Source organism: Salvelinus namaycush, chromosome 13 (assembly GCF_016432855.1).
Source record: "Salvelinus namaycush isolate Seneca chromosome 13, SaNama_1.0, whole genome shotgun sequence".
Classification (NCBI taxonomy): domain Eukaryota; kingdom Metazoa; phylum Chordata; class Actinopteri; order Salmoniformes; family Salmonidae; genus Salvelinus; species Salvelinus namaycush.
The window spans coordinates 31,104,600-31,131,039 of NC_052319.1; the positions used below are offsets into that span (position 1 = coordinate 31,104,600).

The 26,440-nt window shown below is 45.8% G+C and overlaps 1 protein-coding gene across 1 annotated transcript in view; it reads left to right on the top strand.

The window, feature by feature from the left end:
* LOC120058434 (anosmin-1-like) overlaps positions 1-25,679 on the top strand; it is a 75,776-nt gene extending 50,097 nt beyond the window's left edge. The window contains exons 4-14 of the mRNA XM_039007087.1: positions 642-864; positions 7,775-7,959; positions 8,385-8,514; positions 13,002-13,207; positions 14,256-14,403; positions 14,800-14,946; positions 19,747-19,835; positions 20,962-21,133; positions 21,384-21,601; positions 23,116-23,257; positions 23,488-25,679. Of these exons, the coding sequence (XP_038863015.1) occupies positions 642-864; positions 7,775-7,959; positions 8,385-8,514; positions 13,002-13,207; positions 14,256-14,403; positions 14,800-14,946; positions 19,747-19,835; positions 20,962-21,133; positions 21,384-21,601; positions 23,116-23,257; positions 23,488-23,543 (1,716 nt within the window). The 3' untranslated portion in view covers positions 23,544-25,679. The remainder of the gene's footprint in view (positions 1-641; positions 865-7,774; positions 7,960-8,384; positions 8,515-13,001; positions 13,208-14,255; positions 14,404-14,799; positions 14,947-19,746; positions 19,836-20,961; positions 21,134-21,383; positions 21,602-23,115; positions 23,258-23,487) is intronic.
* The last annotated feature ends 761 nt before the right edge of the window (positions 25,680-26,440 follow it).

Here is a 26,440-nt window from a genome sequence, read left to right on the forward strand (position 1 = left end):
TCTGACTCTGAGATTGAGTGCTCCCTCCAGAGTGGGGGAAAGTCTGAGGGAATGAAGAGCGTCAAGTGAAGTGGAGACTCTTTTCTCTCTACTGTAATGTAATGGCACTCTGTTAGATTGAATCAAAGCTGTTTAACTTACTCACCACTCAAATGAGTCATCAGTTCCAATGTAAACAGGACAATCCCTGTTAGTTCACTGACCTGCCTGTTAGACATTTTAGTCATTTAGCAGACTCCCTTATCCAGAGTGACTTACAGGAGAAACTAGGGTTAAGTGCCTTGCTCAAGGGCACATCGACAGAATTTTCACCAGGTTGGCTCGGGGTTGGCACTTAACCCCCCCACAACAACAGCTTCCCAGCCACCTTGTGTGGCATCCCCCCGCATCTCTCTAAAATCTTTGTATGTATGCGTCTTTGAGGGGCTGGGTTAAAATCGGAAGTTACATTTCGGTTGGACATTGTGTGCAATTGACCAATATAGTGATCTTATTAATGAAGGCCTGGAAGCTTGGCACACTGTCGCTACAAGTCATCTAACATAGATGTTTTTCCTCTGCCTTTCCTCCTGTCTGCCTACTCCTCTTGCCCCTCTCCTCCCTCTCTTCCTCCTACCACCTCGTCCCCCTCTACCCTTCAGACTCTCTTTCCCAAGAAGCACTATGAGTGTCTGACTAGCTGTGAGTTCCTGAAGTCTGTGGAGGGGGTGAAGCAGGGGGACTGCCCGGCTCCTGATAAGGCCAGTGGTTTCGCTGCAGCCTGTGTGGAGAGCTGCGAGGAGGATGGAGAGTGTTCCGCTGTCAAGAAGTGCTGCACCAATGGCTGCGGACACACCTGTCAAAACCCCAAGAACCTCTACAAAGGTACAATGACACACATCATGACATGTACATGTGCAGTATAACATCCACTGGGTACAACACCGAATCTAGATACTGTACAGGACTATTAAAATGCCTTTTGTCCTTATATATTGATAAATACTATTGATAAATAGTATTCTGTTATTATTACAGATTGAATCCGCAGTAGGGAGAACAGCACCACTGTCTGCCCCACGGCTATTGTTATTGTTTTAGTTTTGTTAACTAAGCGGTGGTGAGGCGTGTCGCCAAACGTGGTAAAAAAACAATTGCAATACATATTCTTCTGTTCTATCACACGTGCAATGATGTCTATGTGTCAACCTGATTGCAGTAACTCGTTGATTGCAGTAACTTCTTTGTTGTTATATCGCAAACAGACATGGCAGTTTCACCATTTAAGGATTCCGGCTTAAACTTGAATTGATGTCAGACAACTCAGACTCACGACCCATTAGGCAGGAATACAGGCTATCGCGGACTACAAAGGCAAATCTAGCTGTGGTGCCCACGAAGCCCCTCTCCCAGATGAGCTTAACACATTCTATGCTCGCTTCAAGGCAGACAATACCGAGCCATCCAGGAAGACTTTCTGCTCCAGACGACCAGGTGCTTTCGCTCTCTGAGGCTGACGTGTTAAACTCTCGAGTGAATACTCACAAAGCCGCTGGCCCAGATGGCATCCATGGCAGCGTCCTCAGTGTGTTCTGACCAGCTGGCGAGCGTCTTCTCTGACATCTTCAACCTGTCTCTGTCCCAGGCTGTAGTCCCCACCTGCTTCAAGGAGACCACCATCATCCCAGTGCCCAAGAGAAACAAGGTGACATTCCCAAATGACTATAGCCCTGTCACACTCACCCAGGTCATCATGAAGTGCTTCGATAGGCTGGTCATGGCCCATATCAAGGCCAGTATCCCAGGCACCCGGTACCCACTCAAATTTGCCTACCTCTCCAACAGATCCACTGAAGAATCCATTTCCATCACTATTCACATGGCCGTAACACATCTGGACAAGAGGAACAGCTATGTGAGAATGCTGTTCATTGACTACAGTTCAGTATCCAACACTAGTGTTCCCTCCAAGCTCAGAGCCCTGGGTCTGGACACCACCCTCTGCAACTGGACCCTGGACTTCCTGATGGGCAGAGCACAGGCTGTGAGGATTGGCAACAACACCTCCTTCACACTAACTCTCGGGTCTACCACCTCGCGTCCTCTAAAAATACTCCAGTCAGTGTACTGACCGGTTGCATCACGACCTGGTATGGGAATTGCTCTGTCCACAACCACAAGGCCCTCCAGCGGGTGGCGAAGACGGCCCAGTACATCACTGGGACAGTGCTCCCACCCATCCAGGACATCTACTCAAAACGGTGCCTGAGGAAGGCCTGCAGCATCAAGGACCCCACACACCCCAGCCACAAGCTGTTCTCTCCCTTACGGTCGGGCTAATGGTATCGGAGCATGAGGTCTGATACCAACAGGCTCAGAGACTGCTGAAAATGTTAACTACACTGACCACCTGCTCTGATTCTCCACACCTTAGCACACATGCACTCATTCACATTCACATCCGCACGCACGCGCACACACTCACTCATTCATGCTATAAACATACGTCACATCACATGCTACCTCATGCTCATTATTATGGCTAAATACTGCACAATTTTAACACTTGCCTCCCCAATTCCCCCATCCCCAATACACATGTAGATATTGGACTATAAATTGTCTTCCTGTATTATACGTATGCTAAAATATATATTCTATTCTACTGCCATTTACTCTTTTTATTAATATCTTTCATTATTTCTTATTGTTTAGGAGGAACCTGTAAGTAAGCATTTCGTTGGATGGTGTATACCATGTGTATCCTGTACATACGACTTATAAAACTTGAGCTTCTAGTTTGTATAAATTACTAGTTTCACGAGTAGTGCTGCAAACTCCAATTAGCTATGCAGTGAACCATACATTTGAATTGAGTCATTTCAAATATTTCCTGTGAGTTTCTCTTTCTCAACGCAATCCCAACATTCTGTACATATTTTATGATACATCCAGTGTGTGAAATTGTTCCAAATCAGCTTCAGGCTCACAGATGCACAGAGCGAAAGGGAGCACTCCACTCCAGTAAAACTGTTTAATGGCACAGCCTGAGGTGTCTGGATGTTGTGAGAGCTCGTAGCCCATTGGGTAAGAGCGAGACTCTGTGCCTCTGTGACGAGAGATGGAAGCTGCATCTTCTTCAGTTGTATGTTATATCAGCAGCCCACCGCCTCTCTGGCTGCTGACAGCCTTGGGCCATAATAAGGCAGGAGGAATGGAACTGGCCTCAGTGGAAATGGGGAGCCTGGCTGCTTCTTTCTGGCTGCTTCTTTCTTTAAGTCTTTGAAGCACTGCAGTGACAGAGTTGGGATTACTTTTGAAGTGCACACACAGATGTGTGTGAGGGGGGTGGAGCATATGTGTGTGTTGAAGCGTGCATTAATACTATTCCTATATTCTAAGAATCAATGGCAGTGTCATGGCCAGTTGTTGCACAGCCTTTGTAGATGGAGAAAGATGAAAGGAGATTTATTCTTGAGTTTAATGCAGGAATATACTGTCCTCAATTAAAAACATTCACCATAAATCACAGACAAACGTATAGAACCAAACAGTTGACTATCCTGCTAATCCAAACACTTACTGTAGCCTATGGTTGATTTTTGTATTGGGATCAGATTTGCACGCTTTAATTAGCTGTCTGGTTTAAGTCTGGATTAAATTCCAATCCTGATCTCCAGTGTTGAAGGTGTAATTATGTGCTCACGGTGTGGAGAGTAATTGTTTCTGTATGTGCACAAATGGAGCGCTTCCCCCATGGAGATCGCTCTCAGATGTGTGTGGTGTGTGTGCATGCACGCTCCGGTGAAGGTCGACAAGGAGTGTGTGTGTGTGGTGTGTCCCTGACTGAGGAAGGGTGCACTGTAGGAAGCAGATCTTTTTCCAAGTGCTATGTCTTCTGAAGACCCTACTGGGCCCTATCCCATATCTACCATATAGAGCTGTTGTCTTTACATCAAAACTCAGCGATATTACTTACTATTCACTAGTCTGAAACTCCTTCTGTTTTCAAAGCTGTACTGGCAATGTGGAGTCCTGAATAAGATATGTTGTGAGCATATGGAACATCGCCATTTCACTGTGGTGCAAAATTTGAGACTTTTCAGGGTTTGAGATTTTATAGGGAACTCTAATCACGAGAATGCCTCATTATTTCTTAATGAATGTACGGTATGTATGACTATCCTGCTGATTCTTGTTTTCTCTTCTAAGAGGCTCTTATTTAGTGGGAGGCTAGCGAGAACCTCCTATATAGCGCACAGAGGCAGATGCTCTTATCTCTCTTTAGTCACCTCTCTTCTCCCTCCCTCTTTTCTCTCTTTCGCTCACTCTCTCTCATGCGCACTCTCTCTCTCAAGTTTTATTGGTCGTATGTACAGGATACGCATGATATACATTGTCCAAGGAAATTCTTACCTCCAGGTTCCTTCTCGACAATGCAACAACAATAAAATATAATAATACGAACATAAAGTAAATGGCTCAGTAGAATATAATAAACATTTTAGCAGTATAAGTATAATACAGGAAGGCACAGTTTATAGTCAAATATTTACATGGGGATGGGGGGCAGTGTATAAGCTGAGCAGTATAATAAGAGTCTGGTAGCATCAGTTGTGATGAGTGCTAAGGTGCGGAGAATCAGAGTAGGTTGTCAGTCCAGTTCAAGTGTTCAGCAGGCTCTCTCACTGTCGTGATGGCTTGGTCGTCATTAGTAATAGATGATTCTACTATCACATGGAGACCACAGACCAGTGTGGAAAAGCATGTCTTGTTCTCAAACCGTGTCCTCATGTACATCTGTCAGTCTTTACTTATGATCTATCTCCCTCTGGAGAAGCTGTTGTTGCTTGATCCTCACCCTCCCCAGCTGTTCACAGCTCCACACCACTTCAAGACGAGCGTGAACAGTGCCTGACCACCACGGGGTGTGGCTGCTCAGTGTTTCAAAACAAATGCAGTCATTTAATGTATGTATGTGAAACATATCTTCATTGTTAACCACCAGAGCTGTATATAACCATGTATATTAATGGCTCTGGTAACCGTTGCATGACACTGAGCACTCATCTGTATTTAAACGTTATGGGAGGCCATTGTACTACATTAACCTTTTTGAAGAATGTATTGTTGGATGTGTTGTGTTCCTCCCACAATGATTGGTGCTCTTTTGCCTTGGCCCCTGTAATTAGCCAGGTCATTATGACAGTGTGTGCGTGAGCATCCAGGAGAGTTATTGTTGGAATGCGTGAGACATGAATGGACGCTCAGCTCTTCATCACTGTTCATCAGGGAAAACGTCATGGCTGTGTTTTTTTGGATGGGGCAGACCAAGTATGTGGCCATTGAAGGATGAATCCTGTGAGTATGATTATTGGATGGGACCAGGCCCCATAGTGGTAATCTTGTAGGGGGGAGAGCTGAGCGAGGGTTTAGGATTGGTCGCTTTGCTGCATGTGGAGGGTTGTTGGATGAGGAGTGTGTGTGGCTGAGGGAAAATGAGACGGGGAGGAGGAATGCTGTGGTATTGTGCGTTCGTCATTGACACGCGCGCACACACGCTGGAGCTGTAAAACAATGGCAGACAGATTTTCCTCTGTGTAGAGCCTCTATCTACGAGACACAAGACTGACTCCATATGTGTCTGGCAAATGGGCCCACCTCCATCTCCCACCCAGCCTTTTATGAGCATCAATCAATCACGTTAAAAAGCCTCTAAAAGACTCAGTAGAGATGTAACAGGATGAAGCAGCCTGCTTATGCAGCACAGGCAATTCAACACTATTGTGAGCACTTTGTTTGCTGGTACTTTACAACCTTGAGTTTGTGTTTATACTGTATGCGTTTCATGAATGCAGAGCAGCTCTAGGTGCTCTCTCTCCTTAGTTGGAGCGAAGAGGTCCTTGGGTAAGTGTGTGAGAATGCCAGGTGATTTTAATCGAGAGGTGTGGGATTTATTCAATGATTTTCTGTACTCCTGAACGTTGTTTCCAATCTCCATCTCATTACCACTCAGCCCATGCTCTATCAATACGTCACTACCTCTCAGCTGAAATAAATCCTCCAGGAGAGAGTTAATCTGTCCTGGCCGCTCACTTTCCCCTCACCGCGCACGTAATAAATCAAATTTATTGCACATTGAAAGCGTTTGAATGGGTTGACGTGAGGAACAATGAGGCAAATGTAATGTGTGTCTGTGTGTGTGCCTAATGTACAGTTGAAGTCGGAAGTTTACATACACCTTAGCCAAAACCTTAGCCAAATACATTTTGGGGCGACAGGTAGCCTAGTGGTTAGAGCGTTGGACTAGTAACCGAAAGGTTGCAAAATCGAATTCCTGAGCTGACAAGGTAAAAATCTGTCGTTCTGCCTCTGAACAAGGCAGTTAACCCACTGTTCCTAGGCCGTCATTGAAAATAAGAATTTGTTCTTAACTGACTTGCCTAGTTAAATAAAGGTACAAAAAATAAAAATTAAATAAACATTTAAACTCAGTTTTTCAAAATTCCTGACATTTAATCCTAGTAAAAATGCCCTGTCTTAGGTCAGTTAGGATCACCACTTTCTTTCAAGAATGTGAAATGTCAGAATAATAGTAGAGAGAATTACTTATTTCATTCATCACATTCCCAGTGGGTCAGAAGTTTACATACACTCAATTAGTATTTGGTAGCATGGCCTTTAACTTGGGTCAAATGTTTTTGGTAGCCTTCCACAAGCTTCCCACAATAAGTTGGGTGAATTTTGGCCCATTCCTCCTGACAGAGCTGGTGTAACTGAGACAGGTTTGTAGGCCTCCTTGCTCGTACACGCTTTTTCAGTTCTGCCCACACATTTTCTATGGGATTGAGGTCAGGGCTTTGTGATGGCCACTCCAACTTGACTTTGTTGTCCTTAAGCCATTTTGCCACAACTTCGCTTGCAATCCTGGTCATTGTCCATTTGGAAGACCCATTTGCGACCAAGCTTCAACTTCCTGACTGATGTCTTGAGATGTTTCTTCAATATATCCACATAATTTTCCTCCCTCATGATGCCATCTATTTTGTGAAGTGCACCAGTCCCTCCTGCAGCAAAGCACCCCCACAACATGATGCTGACACCCCCGTGCTTCACGGTTGGGATGGTGTTCTTTGGCTTGCAAGCCTATTGCACATTGAGTCCATGCAACTTATTATGTGACCTGTTAAGCAAATGTTTATTCTGAATGTATTTAGGCTTGCCATAGCAAAGGGGGGTGAATACTTATTGACTCGAGACATTTCAGCTTTTCATTTTTTAATCATTTGTAAAAATGATGTAAACATCATTCTACCTTGACATTATGGGGTATTGTGTGTAGGCCAGTGACAAACAATCTCAATGTAACCCATTTTAAATTCAGGCTGGAAAAAGTTGAAGGGTGTGTTTATACTTTCTGAAGGCACTGTATGTGTTTACCCATCTACTGTGTGTGTTTTGACATAGTGTAAGCTCCTCTGCTTTCCACTCTACCTCACATACCTAGAGGCTAATTATCTGTGTCCTCCTCCCCAAAGAGACAGCTGGTAAAACACATTCTCTTCATCCAAGAGTATATCACGGTCCGTCACAGCACAATGACCATGCTATTGGCCCAGTGGACAGTGTCTGGCTGTCTGTCTCAACATCACCACTGTGAGATTATGTCATTTTTCTCCAAACGTCAGTCTCCCAGTGATGGCATGTCTCTCCTTAATTCTGTCGCACCGTGATGTCATGCCCCATTCTCTACCAAAGTCAGTCTCACAGTGATGTCATGTGTATGTGTTCTCAGGAGCTCCTCTGAAGCCTAGGAAGGAGCTAGTGTTTGTGGAACAGCTGTCAGGAGGCCTGGAGATCCGCTGGTCCTCTAAGTTCAACATCTCTGTGGAGCCTGTCCTGTACGTGGTGCAGCGCTGCTGGAACTATGGCATCCACCCCAGTGAGGACGACGCCACAGAGTGGGAGACCGTGGCACAGGTAGGTCAGCAAGGCACACTACACCACAACATACCAAACCAGGCTTCTCTGAATACCTTATTGCATGTGGAGGATCGCTCTTTCATTCACATACATCACATTGTCATCAAACCATTTCATTTAGTTGCATGCTCAGTAGTTTTGTTGAAAGATTTAACGCAAAATCTGTGATGCATTCTTTGGGGGAAAAACAAACCCTAAAACTAATATTTTCACCACGAGATAGATGTGAGAAAGTCAGGGTGCTACTCCACAGCTGTCATTCAGACTGTCTGACACTGTTGCACATTCCTTACAGTCAGTGTCTTTGAAAGTTTGGCAAGGAAAACAGACAGATGACTGATGTTGCAGCAACACTCACAAAAGTTGTGACCCTGTGTGACCTCTGACCCCTGTGTGCTTGCTCTCTCCCATCTGTCCCTCAGACAACAGAGGAGCGCGTCCAACTGGCCGACATCAGAGCCAGCAGATGGTACCAGTTCAGAGTGGCGGCCGTCAACGTGCACGGGACCCGCGGGTTTACTGCCCCCAGCAAACACTTCCGCTCCTCCAGAGGTAGGCTACGTCTGAGTGTGTGTGTGGGGCCCCTGCAATGAGTGTCAGTTCCTGTGTGACACCCTATCCTCTCTCTTTGCTACAGTCAAGGCCTAGGAACAGGTGGGACAATCCTTTACAACATGATTTGCCTCAGTAATGGCCCATTGACCCATTTTGTTACACATGCGCATGTACAAATTGTGTTTTCTGCGTATTGCGTTGGTGTGTCTGTGACCTTTGGCTTGAATTAAATCAAGCATGCACTGAGGAAAACCCACTCTGCAGAAATATACATACATATGTAACGGATGTGAAATGGCTAGCTAGTCGGTGGTGTGCGCTAATAGCGTTTCAATCGGTTACGTCACTCGCTTTGAGACCTTGAATTGAAGTAGTGGTTCCCCTTGCTCTGCAAGGGCCGCGGCTTTTGTGGAGCGATGGGTAACGATGCTTCGTGGGTGACTGTTGTTGATGTGTGCAGAGGGTCCCTGGTTCGCGCCCGGGTCGGGGCGAGGGGACGCCGTAAAGTTATACTGTTACACATACACTCTGTACATTACAGATTATTCACACCCGCAATGCTAATTTATTGCAAACAAATAGCTAAATGAATTTGGCACGATGTCTTAAAAATCCATCACAAGCATACGTAAACCTTGATTTAAAAAAAAATCTCCCTACCTAGCAAACCTGAACCTCAAATCTGATTTAGCATTCCTCGCCCTTCCAATCCTAATGTTGTCAATTCACACTGATGCCAAACAGAGCACAGAGAGGCATCAGAAACCCCTGAGTGCAGGACATGTTGTTTTCTGCATAGTGTTGCAACCAGACCTTTATACGTGTAGCTCTTCAAAGGTGGGCTTTTCCCTCTTTACAGCCATATAACATGTAATATGTCTGAGTTAGTCAGGATATTGCAGGTTTCAACTGCATGTAAGTTGTCTGGCTTCCATGGAGAATGAGGTAAGGTAGGCTGCTCAGTGCTTCAGATCTGTGCTACAAATTAGCACAGATCTAGTTTGATGGCTGGCTGTAGGGCTGTGCTGATGCCTGTACTGCTCTGTGTGTTCCCACATTGAATGACACTAAATAGCTCTTTAGTGTGACCGTAGATGACATTTGTTAAAGCACCCGGCCAATAGTTGTGGAATTCCCGTAGATCACAGGTTTATGAGTAATATTGTGTCTAGATTTGATCTGATGTCGAGCCGATAGGCCCTGTTGGTGTACAGGGAGAGCTGTGTGTAGCGTACTGCAGTGCACTGAGATCAAGTTGAACAGGATTTGACCCTATGTCTGAGTTCTCGCGTTTGCTTTCCCAACATGCCTTTGGGGAGAGCTTTTGTCAAGTACTAGCCACCTTTGTTTTGATCTTCAGTATGCATAGCTATGATAAGATACTAGTGGAATACTCACCAGGGAACCAAAACACAAACCACCTTACATTTGACTAATTTAGCAGATGCTCTTATTCAGAGCAACTTACAGGAGCAATTAGGGTTAAGTGCCTTGCTCAAGGGCACATCAACATATTTTTCAACTAGTTTGCTCAGGGATTCGAACCAGTGACATTTAGGCCCAACGCTCTTAACCGCTAGGCTACCGGTTTGGTGGTAGTGGTACATTACATGCTGCCTGAAGGACCTACCTGGTCATTTCTATTAGTATGGTTAAACAGCACAAATACTACCTACGCAGATCGATCAAGATGGCGAAACACCAGTATAGGGAAAAAATGGAGGAGCAATTCAGCGAGTCGGACACCAGGCATATGTGGCAGTGGCTCCTAACGATCACGGAACAGCTAAACACCTTTTTCTCACGCTTCGAGCACAACAACGACTCTGAGCTGCCGAGGAGAGCCCCGATATAAATGCAACGTGTTAAGTGTTGGTCCCATATTTCATGAGCTAAAATAAAAGATCCCAGACATTTTCCATACACACACATTTAGTGCACAAATTTGTTTACATCCTTGTTAGTGAGCGTTTTCTCCTTTGCCAAGATAATCCATCCACCTGACAGGTGTGGCATATCAAGAAGCTGATTTAACAGCATGATTACACAGGTGCACCACACAGGTGCACTCTAAAATGTACAGTTTTGTCACAACACAATGCCACAGATGTTTTGAGGGAGCGTGCAATTGGTACGCTGACTGCTGGAAGGTCCACCAAAGCTGTTGCCAGAGAATTCAATGTACATTTTTCTACCATAAGTCATTTTAGAGAATTTGACAGTACGTCTATCCGGCCTCACAAATGCAGACCACGTGTAACCACGCCACCCCAGGACCTCCACATCCGGCTTCTTCACCTGCGGGATCATCTGAGACCAGCTACCCGGACCGCTAATGAAACTGAGGATTATTTCTGTCTGTAATAAATCACTTTTGTGGGGGAAAAACTTATTCTGATTGGCTGGGACTGACAGTTGATAGCTGTCATGGACTTGATGAGCGATTTGATTCTGTCATTTCATTGTTATTTACATAGCTCAGTCTGATAATCAAATCAAACTTTATTTGTCACATGCGCCGAGTACAACAAGTGTAGACCTTACCATGAAATGCTTACTTACAAGCCCTTAACCAACAGTGCAGTTCAAGAAGAGTTTAGTTTATTTGGTAAATATTTTCTTAAGTAATTTTTTTAAATTAAAAGTAACACAAGAACATAACAACAATGAGGCTATATACAGGGGGTACCTGTACTGAGTCAGTGTGTGGGGGTACAGGTTTGTTAATTTGTACATGTAGGTAGGGGTGAAGTGACTATGCATAGATAATAAACAGCAGCAGTGTACAACACAAATGGTGGGGTGTCAATGTAAATAGACGGTGGCCAGTTGATTAAGTAGTAGTGAAAACAGTCTGACTTGGGTGACTGGAGATTCTGACAATTTTATGGGCTTTCCTCTGACACCGCCTATTATATAGGTCCTGGATGGCAGGAAGCTTGGCCCCTGTGATGTACTGGGCCTTTCGCACTACCCTCTGTAGCGCCTTACGGTCCGATGCCGAGCAGTTGCCATACCAGGCAGTGATGCAACCGGTTATGCTCTCAAAGGTGCAGCTGTAGAACTATTTGAGGATCTGGGGAACCATGCCAAATCTTTTCAGTCTCCTGAGGGGGGAAAGGTTTGTCGTGCCCTCTTCACGACTGTCTTGGTGTGTTTGGACCATGATAGTTCGTTGGTGATGTGGACACCAAGGAACTTGAAACTCTCGACCAGCTCCACTACAGCCCCGTCGATGTTAATGATGCCTGTTCAGCCCGCCTTTTCCTTTAGTCCATGATCAGCTCCTTTGTCTTGCTCACATTGAGGGAAAGGTTGTTGTCGTGTCACCACACTGCCAGGTCTCTGACCTCCTCCCTATAGGCTGTCTCATCGTTGGGCAGCCCGTCAGGAAGTCCAGGATCCAGCTGCAGAGGGAGGTGTTTAGTCCCAGGGTCCTTAGCTTAGTGATGAGCTTTGAGGGCACTATGGTGTTGAACACTGAGCTGTAGTCAATGAACAGCATTCTCACATAGGTGTACCTTTTGTCAAGGTGGGAAAGGGCAGTGTGGAGTGATTGCAATTTTGCACCACCATACTTTGTTTGGGCATTTTGCAAAAAACTCTCGCTGCATATTTGATATAGCATGGATAACAGCTGGTTCGCTCTGAAACAGTCTCTTCTGATTGGGTTGGGCACACGTTCAGCCCAGAGTGTTGTGGACTTAGTTCTGGACCCACTTTCAAGTGGGAGAGGGAAGGAAGGGGAGAGGAGCTGACCGTAACAGGGCTGTAGTCTCCATAATCTTAAGAGCCAATTCCCTCTGGTCTGGCGTCCCTGCCCCTGCCTCTGACTGCCTGGCCCTGCCTGGGTCCACCGGCCTGACATCCATACTTTACTGTACACTGCAGCTGCCAGAAATCCTGAGACAGACCCCATCTGGCCAGCCTCAAAACCAGCCATCTTACTTACTTGCACGCACGCCCCCCAGTAGGGAGAGTCGAGGAGTAGATGGAATGTGAGGGTAGAGCCAAAGTGCGCAGCATGTGTTTGGTGACCCTTGACCTGAGCTCTCCATCCTGCATAACGCTGTCATAGACGTGACATGACACCTGTCATAACATTTCATGACTGATTCAGTGGTGGACTAATTACGTTACACCATCATACTGGCTAAGCCCTGCTAAACTTTCTCAACTGGTGCAAATGTACCCTGGTTAGACACGTTAAACCAAATGTCTGACATGCTTTTATCAAGATAAACACATTTCTGTGGTTCATTGATTGTCCCTTCTAATTAAGAACAAACTTTTTTTGGTGAGGGGGGCGGTTTGTGAATCATGAGCCAATCATTAGCACCACGAAGACCTTGCAGCTGTCACTTTTCTGACGCCTCTTATTGTCGTTGCTGCCAAATTGAACAAGCAAAAACAGTTCTGACAGCTGGACAGAGGAGAGCTGCTGTGAATGACTTTACAGTACTGTGTTCCTGGTCTCTCTCCAGATCCTGCTGCCCCTCCCAGCCCAGCCAGCCTGCGTGTCACCAACATGACGCTGGGTGCTGAGGGGACGGTGACAGCCCGTCTCAACTGGACCCTGCCCGAGGAGCCTGACATCCCAGTCCATCACTACAAAGTCTTCTGGAGCTGGACCGTCCCTGGCAAGTCCCTGGTGCCATCCAAGAAGAAGAGGAGGAAGACCACCAACGGGGTAAGCATCGGCTCCTCTCTCCCCCTGTCTGGGTGATGTGTCGGCGGGTTGGGAGGCTAAAGACTGCGGGCCTGGGCTGGCCTGGTTGGACCAGACCCATCTAAACCCCACTCCCCTAGTCTCTGCACTGTAAATAAGAACCAAAGGCCCCACAATGGAAAAACATATACAAGGCGAGGCAGATCGCATTTGATTACATAAACTCTTAACGCTATTGTTCAAGCAGCACAACGCACTGCTGGAATCATTGTTTTATTTTCCTTTATTTCCCCTTAAACGATTGGTTAAGCTTTGAAAGAAAACACACCATATCATTTGTGCCTTATTTACAGCTAGATAGATCATGCAGTGTCACACGATTGTGTTCTTTGGATAACTTAATGCATATTTGTCAAGGTTACTATTGTTTGGAGTACTAGTAAACTAGGATTAGCCCAGTGGTTTCTTAGTAATTGGATAACAATGAATAAACTGTCAAATTAAGTGGTATGAAAAGTGCAATATCCTCAACTGTCTGTTCAGCTTATCGCTATGAAGAAGAGAATTTTGATAGTGAATAAAGCAAAAATGCCATTGTCTAGACATACCACTTTTGCTGACTTAGAATCCTGAATGAGTGTTGGTAACCAGTTGCAGATGTGGTGTGGAGGTGAGAAAGCTGGGAGACACCGGATACCTATTGACACATGTACTACTGGTGTCCACTCTGGGACTGCAGGGCTTTGATCGCTACCTGCTGATGGTGGTATGTCAAAACAAGCGCCGGTCAATAACTGGAGCCTATCAGGCCCATGCTGCTGGAGGAATGCTGAGACCTAAACACAACGTAACAAAGCCCCAGGGGATGGGGATAATGCGGCTCCCTCACACAGACCTTATCACCGTCTCTCTACATGTTGGTTTAAACCAGCACACGTGTTCCCAATAAGGATGGTTCTTCTTCCCACAGACCAGGCTTGGGTTAGGACTGTTCTAGTCTACTGGATTGAGGGACATGGTTATGGTCTGCTCTGTGGGTGACAATGTGTGGGTGTCTCTGTGGTTTCAGGCCCAGAGCTGGGTGGATGTGGAGGGGCTGCTGACCAACAGTAGCTACACGGTGGAGCTGCAGGCCGTCACCTACTGGGGTCAGGTGCGTCTGAAGAGCTCCAAGGCGTCACTCCACTTCAGCACCTCCTCCCAGAACAATGGCTCAGGCAAGGCATCATGGGGCATGCTGATAGCTACTTTGAGGAAAAATGTACTTACTATGATTTGAGATGTGGTTGTCCTACCGAGCTACAGTATCTTAAGATGAATGGACTAACTAAGTCGCTCTGCATAAGTGTTTGCTAAATAACTATAAATGTAAAATGGCATTGAGTTAATGACAAGGCTGAGCTCATTGGACTTGGTGATAAATCAAGATGCTATTCGACACAGTTTTTATGAATGAATTTAAAAGTATTTATTAGCATAACTATTGGTATGATCATAGATTTAAGTATACTGTAAACTTCCCATATAAGAGCTTAAAGCTGCATTCTGAGCTTTTCTGAGTTTACCTGGACTGGAAATAAAACTTGAACCTTTCTTCTCTTTGTCCAACCAAGTGAAACTAGTGTCCAAGAAAGAGAAGGAAGTGATCATGCCCGTTGGCTCCACCCTGAGCAAGCGCCCGGCAGGCCCTCTGGAGGTCGGCACACCCTTCTACCAGGACGGCCAGCTGCAGGTGCGCGTTTACTGGAAGAACCGGGAAGGTATGTACCATATGCCTGTTCTGCATGTGGGTCTTGGCTCCTACACTACTGTAATTGCCACATCATTTCTCCTTCATAAGTCATCCTGAATCTTTTTATCGACTAATTCATGTTGGAATATGAATGATTCTCAGTTAAGTTCAATCTGGAAAAATGCTGTTGAATATTGTAGAGCGACTAAATGAAACCTTGTCTGACTGGAGTAATATGAGCGCAGGGTGAGTGAGTGTGAATCTACCGTGGACCAGGAGGAGCGGAGGTCTAGGACGTTCTGTTAGCTGAAGAAAAATAAACACCGGGAACAAGAGGTGATGGAGCTTATTGAGCCGTCTCTCATATTAGTGTTGAAACTGTCCGTTTTGTTTTACAAGACCTGACGTCACCCTGCAGAAACACACAGGAGGACGTAAAAGGTTTAAAGCATTACAGACAAATCATCGCATAAGTGTCCATAGAATCCTTAAACTTTGTACTCCTCCTTGGACTTTGTGCGCCAGCCTCCACGATTAAGACCAGAGTGGAAATATGAAAACCTTGAAAGGCGCGCTCCAAGGGTAGCCTGTCAAGTCCAATTCACTGGACAATGTTATGTTGCTAATATGTCATCGCCCAAGCCAAGCTCCACAAAGTGGAGGCAGAAATGCCCAGGCTGGGGAGAGGAGAAGCCTGGTGATGAGGCCTTCTGCTGAATCACAGAGCGACTGAGAAGAGCTGGAGAGTCTTCCTGGTCCAGAGTGGTTAGCAGGGCTGAGTGTATTGTGACTGGCTTGGGCACACGTTCAGCACAGAGTGTTTTGGACTTGGTTCTGGGCCCACTCCATGGCTTAGCCTGGGGGGGTGACTCCATTACACTGCAGCAGTTCTAGTCTGGCAGGGTGGTGGTGTGGTGGGCACAGACACGGCCTCTAACTGGGTTGACGATGGAGGGTTCTGGGTCTGCCTCTGACCACTGTGGTTATACAGGAGGAAGCAGACAGCTGTACTGGAGAGAGAGAGCGAGATCTGGTCCATGAACGCCTAGGATCAGGTTTCTCTTCATCAGACTCTGTGTATTCAGAACTTTAAACTGAGGGACAAGTTAACTCAACGCTGCTGATTACTGCACTCGCTCATTTTGAGGCAGGTCAACATTGTGACACATCTGGTCTCAGAGGGTGATGTAGTGAATCACGGGGAGACAGACACGGGGAGGGAGGAAGAGAGACGCACGTGGGGAGAGCGAGAGAGGGACGCACACACACACACACGCGGAGAGCGAGAGAGGGACGCACACACACACACACACGCGGAGAGCGAGAGAGGGACACACACACACACACACACAGAGCGAGAGAGGGACGCACACACACGCGGAGAGGGATGCACACGCGGAGAGCGAGACACACACACACGCAGAGAGCGAGAGAGGGACACGCGCACACACACACACACACACACGCAGAGAGCGAGAGACGCACGCGGGGAGAGACACACAGAGGGAGAGAGACGCACGCGGGGAGAGACACACGTGGAGAGAGAGAGACGCACGCGGGGAGAGAGAGACGCACGCGGGGAGAGACACACGTGGAGAGAGAGAGATGCACGCGGGGAGAGACACACGTGGAGAGAGAGAGATGCACGCGGGGAGAGACACACGTGGAGAGAGAGAGATGCACGCGGGGAGAGACACACGTGGAGAGAGAGAGATGCACGCGGGGAGAGAAACACAGAGGGAGAGAGATGCACGCGGGGAGAGACACACGTGGAGAGAGAGAGATGCACGCGGGGAGAGACACACGTGGAGAGAGAGAGACACACGTGGAGAGAGAGAGACGCACGCGGGGAGAGAGACGCACGCGGGGAGAGACACACGTGGAGAGACACACGTGGAGAGAGAGAGACACACATGGAGAGAGAGAGACGCACGCGGGGAGAGACACGTGGAGAGAGAGAGATGCACGCGGGGAGAGACACACGTGGAGAGAGAGAGATGCACGCGGGGAGAGACACACGTGGAGAGAGAGAGATGCACGCGGGGAGAGACACACGTGGAGAGAGAGAGATGCACGCGGGGAGAGACACACGGGGGGAGAGACACAGAGAGAGAGACGCACGCGGGGAGAGACACGTGGAGAGAGAGAGACGCACGCGGGGAGAGACACACAGAGGGAGGGAGAGAGACGTACGCGGGGAGAGACATACGGAGAGAGAAAGATGTACGGGGGGAGAGACACACAGAGAGAGACGCACGTGGGCAGAGACACACGGGGAGAGACGCACGCAGAAAGACACATGCAGGGAGAGACACACAGAGAGAGAGAGAGACACACACAGAGGGAGGGAGAGAGACGCACGTGGGGAGAGAGACGTACGCGGGGAGAGACATACGGAGAGAGAAAGATGTACGGGCAGAGACACACGTGGGGAGAGACACAGAGAGAGAGAGACGCACGTGGGGAGAGACACGGGGAGAGACGCACGCAGAAAGACACACGCAGAGAGAGACGCATGCAGAGAGACGCACGCAGAAAGACACACGCAGGGAGAGACACACACACACACAGAGAGAGACGCACGCGGGGAGAGACACACAGAGAGAGACACACACAGAGGGAGGGAGAGAGACGCACGTGGGGAGAGTGACGTACAGAGAGAGAAAGAGACGTACGCGGGGAGAGACACACGGGAAGAGAGAGACGCACGCGGGGACAGACACACAGAGAGAGAGACGCACGCGGGGAGAGACACACAGAGAGAGAGAGAGAGAGACGCACGCGGGGAGAGAGAGAGAGACTCACGCGGGGAGAGACAGAGACGCACATGGGGAGAGAGAGACGTACGCGGGTAGAGACACATGGAGAGAGAGAGAGAGACGCACGCGGGGAGAGCCACACGGAGAGAGAGAGACGCACACAGGGAGAGCCACACGGAGAGAGAGCGAGAGAGACGCACACAGGGGGGGAGAGACGCACATGGGGAGAGAGATGTACGTGGGTAGAGACACACAGAGAGAGAGAGAGAGAGAGGCACACGGGGAGAGAGAGAGAGAGGCACACGGGGAGAGAGAGAGAGAGGCACACGGGGAGAGAGAAAGAAAGAGAGGCACACGGGGAGAGAGAGAGAAAGAGAGGCACACGGGGAGAGAGAGAGAAAGAGAGGCACACGGGGAGAGAGAGAGAGAAAGAGAGGCACACGGGGAGAGAGAGAGAGAAAGAGAGGCACACGGGGAGAGAGAGAGAGAAAGAGAGGCACACGGGGAGAGAGAGAGAGAAAGAGAGGCACACGGGGAGAGAGAGAGAGAAAGAGAGGCACACGGGGAGAGAGAGAGAGAAAGAGAGGCACACGGGGAGAGAGAGAGAGAAAGAGAGGCACACGGAGAGAGAGAGAGAAAGAGAGGCACACGGGGAGAGAGAGAGAAAGAGAGGCACACGGGGAGAGAGAGAGAGAGAGAAAGAGAGGCACACGGGGAGAGAGAGAGAAAGAGAGGCACACGGGGAGAGAGAGAGAAAGAGAAAGAGAGGCACACGGGGAGAGAGAAAGAAAGAGAGGCACACGGGGAGAGAGAAAGAGAGGCACACGGGGAGAGAGAAAGAAAGAGAGGCACAGTACAGCAACCGTAGCGACGGCGGTCAATAGACTTCTGAGGCTTGCTCACAGCCATGATGGGGCGGCAGGTAGTCTAGTGGTTAGAGCGTTGGACTAGTAACCGAAAGGTTGCAAGATCGAGTCCCCGAGCTGACAAGGTAAAAATCTGTCGTTCTGCCCCTGAACAAGGCACTGTTCCTAGGCCGTCATTGTAAATAAGAATTTGTTCTTAACTGACTTGCCTAGTTAAATAAAATAAAGGTAAAATAAAAATGGAACACTGCCGCGCAGCTCTATACCTGTTTTCCATGTTCCTTTCCTTGTTTTCTATACCTCTTCCCCTCTGTCAGCTCCGGCTACGCATATCTTGTTTATTTTCTTCCCATTTCCTGCTTCCCTGTAATTCCTCTCTTTTGCTTCCAAACTGCTGGGAGCCTGTGTGCGCCAGATCCGTGTCGAAACCTTCAAAGTCCTCTTTTTCTCCCAACCGCAATCGAGGCCACTGCCAAGGGCTAACACAGCATAACTCAATTATTATTAGGAAAAGTATCATTTCACATCGGAACGCACACAGCCGGATGAATAATAATGCCAGTAAAATGACAGGGCAATGGGAGCATAAACAGAACTGATTAGTCAATGAGACACTACTATGTAGTAATGAAGTGAACTAGGGCCGGTTCACCATTGCTGAAGGTAGGCCTACAATGCCACGTTTCGCTGATGAGATGGTTAAATAAAAGTGTCTACTTTTAGCAATAAAGAAGCTGTTGTATTTCATTCCATTGTCCTCCAAGTGTTGCTGAATCTCCTCTAAGTCAGTTTGCACCTCAATTCAGGCACCTTAGTTGGAAAGCGAGGTAGCGGCAGTGATCCTTCCCTTTTGAGATGGTTAAACAACACATTTACGAAAATGTTTTCAATGTACGCACGTTTAGTCAAATTCAACCCCCCTTTTTATTTCTTATTTTATTATGTTGACGTTAATGTTGAGATGAGCCTTTAGAAGCGTATTTGAATGCATTATGCCAGATACTGTATCAGAGGATCTGTTAATGCCTCATAAGATCAGGTTGATGGTGTGACAGTAATAGAGTACTCAAACAGTCTGACTGGGTGTTATTGTAAGATCATTTTATCCATCAAGCATGTATCACGTCTGATGGCTGTGTCATCGGATTCTTTGTTGTAGTTTTGGCACCAGGTCAGTGACCTCCTCTCTCTTTCTCCTCCTAGACCCTCTGGTGAGTCGTTACCATGTCCAGTGGATGCCTGAGTACTGCAGCCATAACGAGACCAGAGGACCAGAGAAATCAGTCACCCAGGTCAGTCCCATCCCCCAAATCATCCTTCTATCTAAGTAAACCTCATCAGTCCAAGTGTCGGTGGCTGTGTAGACCCATGACTTGATGTGCAGCTCAGTGGTATGCAAATCGCCCGCCAACCTCTTTTGTCTGGCATTCTGAAAAGGCATGTTGTCTAAAGAAAAGGACCCCACTCAGCGCCTCAGTTCCGTTGTGTAGCTTTGCAGCAAATCAGAAACTGTTGTTTTGGCTATGACTCAGTTGGTGTGGTCAAACGTGGTACGCTGCCCAATAAAACACATTTACTAAAACAATATTTCCGGGAATGGGGGACCATGCACCCCCAGAATGAGAACATTGGATGCTGGGTGTGTGTGCGTGAGTGTGGTGGGGGTTGGGTGGGGTTGTGTGGTGCTGGTTGAACTCGGGGCTGTTCCAGGATGGCATAGGCCTGGCAATCAACACATTCTTCAGGAAGCCCTTCTCTGGTTGCTTGGAAATACTTTTTTCTATAGATTCCTGGGAAGGATTCCAGCACAGTGTTGGTCTACGTCTCTTGTGTGCAAACATGGCGCCTTGGTTCATTCTTAATCAGAGTTTTTGCATATGAGAGAGAATACTCACACACACCCTCTGAGTTACTGACTATCAGGGTAGAACTACATTATTACAAATGAAAGATCTAATTCCAGCCACTCAGCAGGAAATGTTCACATTTTCTGGATAAAGGGACACAGGAGGCGATTTTTAGGTCAATAGTGAATTAATGTCTGAAACAAGTCTGCGGCATTAGAATGCTGCTAAGAATTCCTTAACATTGAGTTGACATGTCATCTTCATTTCAAATTACCCTAAAATGTACTCTTGGTCTTTTATTAAGTGTCCCCTTTATATTTGTGTTACACTTGGAACCCATAAAAAGGATATCATTTTGCATTGTAGTTTGGAGGACTAGTGGATTAACCCCTAACACATGACTGTTCAAAGTGGTTCAGTAATGTGGGCCTTGTTTAAGGGCATAGGGAGGGAATCTGATCCTCTCTTGGCTCCATGGATTTCATTATCTGTGGTGGTTCTCAGGGACGTGACCTGGGCGACATGTAAAAGTCACAAAGTCTCTGAACGTTTAATGTGTTTCTTGGCTCAGGAGAACTATATCAACGTCCCGGGCCTGCTCTTCTCCTGCAAGTACAAAGTCACCGTTCACATGCTCAAGTCCAAGAGGCGCGCCAAGGATGAGAGCACCACCTTTCTCACCCCGTCCTGCGCCACCATCAGGAACAAGAGCCACAAACACATCCCCTGTCCTGTGGAGGGAGGTGAGTCAGCTGCCCAGTACAACTAGTTCATGTTATGCTGATACTGATTCTCATTTAACATTATGTCTGACTACAAGGCACTCCACATGCTAGTTGAAAGAGGCATCCTCTCATTATGGTACAAGTAGACTATTGCCTTTTTTAATTTACTTTTAATTTCTTACCACACCATAGAATTTATATTAAGCCAAGAACACATGTCCATCAGACAAGTTTTTTTCAACATCTTTATTCCCATCTCTCTCTGCAGCCCCAGTTCCCAAAGTGTTGGCTAAGCCAGAGAATCTGACGGCGTCCTTCTCCATCCACGAGGGAAATATCACAGGCAACTTCCTGTGGCGGGTGTCACGGGTCCTGGCCCATCAACGAATCACAGGCTTTCAGGTCACCTGGGCAGAGGTCACCACAGAGAGCCGACAAAACAGCCTGCCCAACAGCATCATCTCCCAGTCCCAGATCCTGCCTCCAGTAAGTCTGTTTCATTCTATTCTTTTTAACCTTTTGTCAATAGGGGGAGCAGTTAGCATTTTTTTTTTCTGGGTGTTGCCAAATTAAACTGCCTCGTACTCAATTCTTGCTCGTACAATATGCATATTATTAATTCTATTGGATAGAAAACACTCTCTAGTTTCATAAACCGTTGGAATTATGTCTGTGGGTGACCCAGAACTCTTTCTACAGCGAAATCCATGACAGGTACTGCGAAGGTCTGAGAGCGAAGCTCTGGTCTCAGATCAGTTTTAAAGGTCTGTGTGTATCCTATGGAACGACATGAACTGCACCCGCCTTCCCCTGGATGTCAGTAACCAATGAGAAGTGGAATGGGCTTTCTACGTAGCTCTCAGAGTTTATAAAAGGCCAAGGAGTGAGGTGCGCCTTCTTTTCGACGCTGACCATTACGCCGAGAAGGACCTCAGGATGCCATTTTCAAACGCTCAGTTATCAACCTTAGATGTATCCGTCTGTAATTTAATTCGATATAGGTGTTAGAAACATCATAACGAAGCTATTTTAAGTAAATCTATTGTTCCTGTGACAGAACTTCTTATTTGGAAAGTTACATGCCGTCCCTTCAGAGTAGGTTATACCAGGACAAGGCTCTTTGCTGTAGGACACAAAAGATTAGCAAGGAAGGGAAATGTATATATTCTTGGGGAAAATATATTGTATTTTTCCCGAGCTAAAGAATAAGCTCCATCTTCAGCATTTCATTATACAACGCCTGCCAGGAGTGGAGGTATTTTAAGGATACAACTGTGTTGCTCTCTTTACATGAATAACGAGATAAGCAGTGGTGTGCAGAGAAACCGAGAGAGATCTGAGGGAGGGGTGTGTCCTGCTAGAAGTTCTCATCCTCCTGTGTCATCTACCTATCCTGCTTCCTCTTTCATCCGGTTTTACATAATCTATCAACAACACGTTCTGTCTGTCTTCTCCGCCCAGCGAGCAGCTCTGAAAATACAAACACCCATAACTACACTCAGTTTGTCAGGAAGGGAAAGAGAGAACAGGATGTATCTTTGTTTACCTGAATTGAGAGCAGAGGGTGGATGGGGTATAGCCCAGGTTACCCAACAGCTAATTCAACATGTTAACATCAGAAAGGACTAAAACTCTAGACTTCTATGTGTGGAAAAAAAGCATCTGGGGAACAGAACGGTTTACTACCTTGAATTCCAAACCAAGTGAATGCATTGAACAACAGTCTGTATGTGAGAAAGGTATTCAGTCCATCTTGGAGGACAAATTGAAGTTGATACAACATTGCTGTTAAAATCCTTTATAACTGTAGAAAAGGTTCCACAAAAAAAAACAAATCTTTAGTGTGGCTTCTTAAGAAAAATAAGCAATTTTCTATCAGCTTCAATTTGTCCTTGGAAGTGGTTGAATACCTCTCATATGCTGAGTGTCATGTGAAAGATTGTTTTCTAGTGGCACCAACGATGGTTAATTGTCTTCTCTTGTGCTGTTAACCCTTTCAGGACCATAATCTGCTGGTGGTGTCTAACCTGCGACCAGCCACGTACTACAGACTGGAGGTCCAGGTGATAACGTCAGGAGGGGAGGGTCCTGCCTCTGTCAAGACCTTCCAGACCCCCAGTGTGTTACCAGTCCTGCAACACCGTAAGTACCAGCTCACTGAGCAACTGTTGCTCTCTTCTAGTCAACCACCGGGCTGTGTCCAGGTGGTCTTAAACAGAGATGCCATAGCTCATTGGAGCTGTGACTCTTCAGTGACATCTTTTGAGGTCATCTGATGAGTATGTTTTTTACATGATCACATAATCCTTTTGATCATTATTCTGAACTCTCATTAGAAACTGATATTGACATGTTTTTTTGGTGTGTTGTAGGACCCAGACTCAGGCAGCACCATCCACACCAGAAGCTCTCAGCAGAAAGACATTGAGACCCCTTGGCCCATCAGACCCAGTTTGGCCGGAATCAATGTCTTACAGCACCTTCACCCAGGGAGGGAATTTGGTGTGGAACCACACAGCAGACCATGAACTCTGACCCCAACCCATGTGATATGGGTTCACCTTCAGGCTGCACAGAATATGCTTTCCCCTCACAGTCCTTTCTGATTCAACCCACTGACTGGGCTTTCTGCACCATACAGTCAGATACATACTCTTATGTAGGACTTTTCTTTAGGACAGGTTGGTTCATTCTCTCGTTATTTCACTGAAGGCTTTGTGGGACAGAGCCTAAGATGGTTAAGGAGTTCTCAAACTGTTGTCATCCAATTTAACCAATTACAAAGCAACAGTATATTATCAATTCCAATTGTATTTCATTAGATAAAATAACTCAAAGGTTGTTAGATTAAAAAAGGCCCAGAGAAAGTATTGTTTTTACCATGATATTCAAGCATTTTGTTTGAATATCTTGGTAACTTAAGTAGGGTTGGGCGGTATAAATAAATATTGTCAGTATAATTTTCCAATACAGTCGATACAATTTTTGGGGGTTTTAAATACATTTTAATATTAGTACTTTTTAAATTAATACCTTCATTCAACTTGTGCACTAGGTAATAGATGCGGCAGATCATGTTCATCATTTCACCTGTTAGATGATTTTTCATTATGAAGCTTAAGGTACTAGTTTCTCAAAACAGCTGTTTGAGCCAGTCACGTGTGTTTGTTTACAGAGAAGCACAATGAGCAAAATGGGAGCTTCGTGAGGTAAGTCACTCTTGCAGCGCAACTTAAGTGAGGTGATGCAATTCTGAAATTCTATACTAATGTTTGCCAGCTAAATATCTTATAACTATTAAGTTAACTATCTAAGATGTGCCAAATAAATTATTTCCAGTTTGGTTTTGCTAACTTGCTAATCTTAGCTAAGTGGCTAAAGTTAGCTTGCAAGATCAAGCTTCTTGGTAACAGCAGCAGAGACAACCCCCTCCTGGATTATGATCCCTGCTGTCTAATATTTGTTTTATGCGTTCTGCGTTTTGCAACACTTTCATACCGTTATGAGCTAGGTTGTCTTTTTTAGTTGTAAATGTTTGCATGCGCTCGTTAGCATTTACCTAACATCCGCTATGAGGATTCCTTAGTATTTGTTAGCATTCTGGTAAGCTACATGTGTTGGGCTTTAAAAAAAAACAATTTGTTAAAAATAGCGGCCATTTTGTGGACCACCGGTTATACCGTATATCCCGGGATGGCACAAGCACGGTATGGAAGTCTGAATACCACCCAACCCTAGTAACTAAATTGAAGACACTTGAATAACAGTGGGGAAAATGCCATACAATTGTAAAACACAATCATGTATTCATTGAGAAAGGAGTGTTGAATTTCACCTATTTATTTTGTTTTACCAAGTAAGTTAAACGATGTCCCTTAGGCATAATGGAATAATGGAACTAAACCCAGTGTAGTTTAACCCAGAATACTTCTCATAGTATGTTGCATGTAGAAGTACATTCAGTGCTTGACTTGGGCAGGAGCTCACCAGAGCTGAGGACCGGCACCTCAAATGTTCTACTGCTTGAGCTCCTGTTCCTCTTATAGAATATAAGCTCAAAAGTATTGTGGAGCTACTGCACCTAAATATAGACAGTACCAGCACCCAAAAATGAGTACCAGCACCTATTTCCATCCAAGTCAAGCACTGAGTACATTTGATTTTAAGCTGTAAATGAATTACCAGCTTCAACTTGAATGCTTGTAATGGTTTTGCATGTCAAACGTGAGTGTTGTGTAGGCATAAATACGTCTGTGTTACCTCTATGTTAGCAATATTTCATTAACAGAGAATTATATGGGGAATAATATGTCATGTTTATTAATGAAATTATAACTGTGTGGAAATGATGGAATTGTATGTTATTGGCTGTAGAAATATTTGTTGTGGAACGGACAGTGAATGTCTATTTATTTATGTATGTGTGTTTTAGTCTAGAGTATTTGAACCGGCAAAACATCTTGTAAAGACATTTTGTAAAAATGGAATTGTAAATATAGTCTCATGTTACATGTTATTTTTCCATGGTAGAAACTGTTAAGTAATAAAATAATCCTTAACCTATTCCTTATGCTTTTTCTGCTTAATTGAAATTACTATGAGGAATGAGGAGTCAATATGAAATAGGGTATATTCTCTAAACATTGGACTCGTTGGCAGATGCTGGTGCTTATGTTGGCTGTGTATTCCATAATGCCAGACTCCAACACAGCATATTCACGGATCTACACAGGAGCTTGAGACATGCACTCAAACAGTCCAAATAAACAGGTCCTTCAGAGCTTACCAGCAAGCCATGGCTGGAGTTTGATGGCCTGGACATAATACTCTCCTTTAGACTACAGTATTGTGCCCTGCCAGTTAATTCAAGTGTACTGTTGGTATTTGAACAGCTTTAAATCCTTATTTTCTCATTCCCTTCACTTTTCCAATATGCTGTGGAATGTTGACATTATTGCGCGTAAATAAAGGCTGGTGTGTGAGAGAACGCAGTATATGAAAGTGACTAAAATGAGGATGGTATGCCAGAGGTTTGAGGTGTTTTCTTTTAGTTTTTATATTGATCATTCCTCAGATGCTATTGCTACTTAGGGATCCTCCCCTTTAAAAAAAAAAAATAGCCTAAAATGACATACCAAAATGCATATTTTTACCAAATTGTATGTACAGTTGAAGTTGGAAGTTTACATACACTTAGGTTAGAGTCATTAAAACTCGTCTTTCAACTACTATTTCTTGTTAACAAACTATAGTTTTGGCAAGTCGGTTAGGACATCTACTTTGTGCATGACACAAGTAATGTTTCCAACAATTGTTTACAGACAG